Source organism: Vitis riparia, chromosome 14 (genome assembly GCF_004353265.1).
Source record: "Vitis riparia cultivar Riparia Gloire de Montpellier isolate 1030 chromosome 14, EGFV_Vit.rip_1.0, whole genome shotgun sequence".
NCBI classification, from domain to species: domain Eukaryota; kingdom Viridiplantae; phylum Streptophyta; class Magnoliopsida; order Vitales; family Vitaceae; genus Vitis; species Vitis riparia.
The window spans coordinates 25,417,170-25,420,877 of NC_048444.1; the positions used below are offsets into that span (position 1 = coordinate 25,417,170).

At 44.8% G+C, this 3,708-nt stretch overlaps 1 protein-coding gene across 1 annotated transcript; it reads left to right on the plus strand.

The window, feature by feature from the left end:
• Window positions 1-2,432: 2,432 nt before the first annotated feature.
• Window positions 2,433-3,486, plus strand: LOC117930588. Its single transcript, XM_034851225.1, has 2 exons — window positions 2,433-2,878; window positions 3,060-3,486. Exons 1-2 carry the CDS (start codon window positions 2,433-2,435, stop codon window positions 3,484-3,486), a joined length of 873 nt encoding a protein of 290 aa, XP_034707116.1.
• The last annotated feature ends 222 nt before the right edge of the window (window positions 3,487-3,708 follow it).

A 3,708-nucleotide genomic window follows, 5' to 3' on the forward strand; every position in this document is an offset into this window, starting at 1 on the left:
TAGAGGAATACTATTGATAAATCTGAATGAGTAAATCCGCAATACATGCTTAAATCTACCAAACATGTTTCATACAATAAATTCTAATTTAGAAAATAAAAAATTTCTAAATTGAAATACAAAATTTGCACAAAAAAGGCCAATAATAATATACTACCTGCTTGATACATAGTATGATTTGAAAGCTATAGAAAGCACATAACCCATTTTAGCTATTGAAACCAACAACAACCAACAAAAATAAAAATAAAAGTAAAAAAAGCATTAAAAAATTCAAAAAAATTATATATATACTAAGAGAGTGTTAGTTTTTTAGCTTTTTGCTTAACTAAATTTGTTTTCAAACTTTAAATTGTTTGTTTTTCTACTTTTTTAAAACTTATTATAAAATTTTTGCTGAATAAAAAAAAAAGTTATAATATTTAACGTTTTCTAAATAGAATAAGTAATATGTTGGTTTGTCTTTACTTTTTAATATTTAATAGAAATAAAATATTACAAAAACAAACAATCTAATACTTAACACTATTAAACATTATTTAGTTTTAAGTTATATTTAAAATTAAGAAAAAACAAACAAACAAACAAACACAACCTAATTAATAGCCTAATTAAAGGTTTCCCCATTTGAAATTTTTTCAAAAAACGAAAATAAATTAGATGTGTCCTTACAATCCTTTCTTCCTACCCTCTCCTCAACAATTGAGGCAACCCCACGACCGAGTTGATGTTATTTATTCCTCACATCATCTTCAACAACAAAACAAACCAGGTGTGGTATCCTTCCTAAAAAATGTCACGTGGCTCCATCTCCCTTGGACACACAGACGTTCCTCCTTGCGACGCGTGGCATTGCTCATTCCACCCGAACGGAAATTCTCACTCATCCATCCGAATGTCTCACAGCCGTGATTACATCCGGCTGACGTTCCACCTTCTCCGAGTATTTCACATCCGGCGCCTGCCGTCGGATGGGAGAGGAGGACGACTCAACTTCTCCCGGCAGACATATCCGGATCCTTTGGTAACGCTTACCCGGATAATATCCGTGGCCAACAATTCAGATTCCCCGGATAGCTTGGCTCGTCAGACACTCGCGATTCGCCGGATCCATTTCCGCCCACAATAAAAAAGATAACTCTGACGACACCGACGACCAAGTCTTCTGAACTGACACTCATCTTTAATGCAAGATACATTCGACAAGACATTCCCAAGTCTTCTCAGGGCTCCTGACACATCCCCGATATTTAAAGTCATAAATTGAGGCGATGGAACCGCCTAAATATCCTCCTGACAGCCACAATCTTGGATAAAAAACGTCATGATTGCTTCGCCACCTATGAGCCACAATCATGACGATGGGACCCGCTAGCACAGTGGTGCCATGGGACTCGCTAGCATAGCGGTGCCATACTTTCTGACTCATATATAAACTCCAAGGAGGCTCTCAGGGAGGTAAGCACTCTCAAGGCATTCAAAAAGCCATAAAGCGACAAAGAGATAAACATCCTTTACAAAAAATCATGGAGCAACACTCCCAAAGGAAAACTCTATTTTCCAACAACTTTCAAAAGACTAACTTAGCCATCGGAGGATGTGTCCGGACAACCCATCCGGACATCTTTTTTGCAGGAGGAAGGAGGATTCACTGTAACGCGTTGATCGAGATTCCGTTGTTGGTGACGACTATTGCAGCAGAGGAATTTTGCCATCAACATTGGTGCCGTCTGTGGGAAAACCTTTCTTCTTCGTAGTAAATCCTATACCTTCCAACTGTAAAGATGACTTCACCCTCAAGGAGTCGTTCTTCCGCCAGAAATGACGAAAGTTACTTTGAATGGCAGATGCAAATTCTACTCCAAGAAACAAGAAGGCTCAGGAATGAAAATAATGTCTTGAGGATCCAAGGCTCTTCCCAACATCAGCACTATCAGCGGAGGCAGGATCCCTATCACAACCAGGAAGCTCCATTCTCCCGAGAGGCGAGCGCAACCCTTGAGGAGCATGAAGCATGGCCTAGCGAAACCCCGGTGCATGCTCACCATGTCCGACGAAGCAAGAGTTCAGGCTCTACTCGAGTCCCGTCCAAGCGACAACGTGAAAAAAGGCCCCAAATATCCGACGCGATGCGTGCGCGTCTGGGACCCCAAACACCCTGCAGAAACAGGCCTTACACCGCCGTATCACTGGAGGCACACTCCGAGCCTTCAAGCTCGCCTACTCTACAGGAACATGCGGCCCGCCCACCCATGGCGCGGGTTGGTAAAGATCCCTCGCACCTAGCCCCTCCGGGCTCTATCAGCAGGCGCCTAGATGACATGCTCTCCACGCCTTTCAGCTCTCGTATCATCAAATATGAACCCCCATGAGGGTTCATCGTCCCGAAATTCTCCACGTATGATGGATCTAGCGATCCTTTTGATCACATAATGCATTATCGGCAGCTCATGACCCTTGACACAGGGAATGATATGCTGTTGTGCAAAGTTTTCCCAGCCAGCCTACAAGGCCAAGCTCTTTCGTGGTTTCATCGACTGCCCGAGAACTCGATTGACAATTTTCGGGATCTGTCCGAGGTCTTCGTGGGGCAGTACTTATGCTCAGCCAGGCATAAACAAAATATCAGCACCTTGCAGAACATCAAAATGCAAGAAAATGAAACTCTGAGAGAGTTCGTGAAACGTTTCGGACAAGCTGTCCTACAAGTCGAATCATACAGGTTGGACGCAGTTCTCCAAATTTTTAAACGGAGCATATGCCCATGGACCCCCTTCTTCGAGTCCCTCGCCAAAAAACCTCCTACATCCATGGATGATTTATTCCGGCGTGCAAGTAAATACTCCATGCTAGAAGACGACATTCGTGCCGCTGCACAGTAGGTTCTAGTAGCTGACCAAGCCGCTAAAAGCGAAGCCACCAGAAGCTTCAAAGCACCCAACCATCCTGGGTCATCCAACAGGGGGCAAGGTGAGCGACACCCGCCATTCATTCGGACACCTCTCACCAAGTCGTACGAAAAAACTGCTTCCTATAATCCGCGATCTGCTTGGCTTCAGATGGCCAGTACCAATAAGATCGAACCCCTCAGAAAGGAACCACAACAAAAGATACGATTACCATAAAGATCATGGGCACACAACTGAAACGTGCGTAAGCCTCCATTACATGGTGGAGGATCTCCTAAAAACGGGACACTTGAAGCATTACGTCCGAACAGCGCCTAAAGGCGAAGGATCTTCCCATGATCAAGGCCCACGCGCCCCAGCGGCCCCTGTTAAGGCAGTGATCAACTACATATACGGAGGACCCTTGGATGACGAGTACAGTTCCAAAAGGAAAAGGCAGAGACTGCTGCGAGCAGCCACGGTTCGGGAACATGTGAGCTCCATCCGGCCGGGATTATCCAATGGGAGCATCCATCCCATAGATGGAACCATTGTCTTCCCCGCTCTGAATCCCACCCGAGTGCTGCAGCCGCATTGAGATGCTCTCATCCTAACATTAGGGGTGGGAGACTACGATGTGAAAAGAATCCTGGTCGACCAAGACAGCTCCGCGGACCTGTTGCAGGTGGCGGTCATCAAACAAATGGGTTTCGAACCCTCCAGCCTGGAGAATCCCGGAAGAACCCTGTCCGGATTCAACGGTTCTTCCACAACTTCACTTGGGGATGTAACACTGCCAGTTCAAGTCGGGCCAGTCATT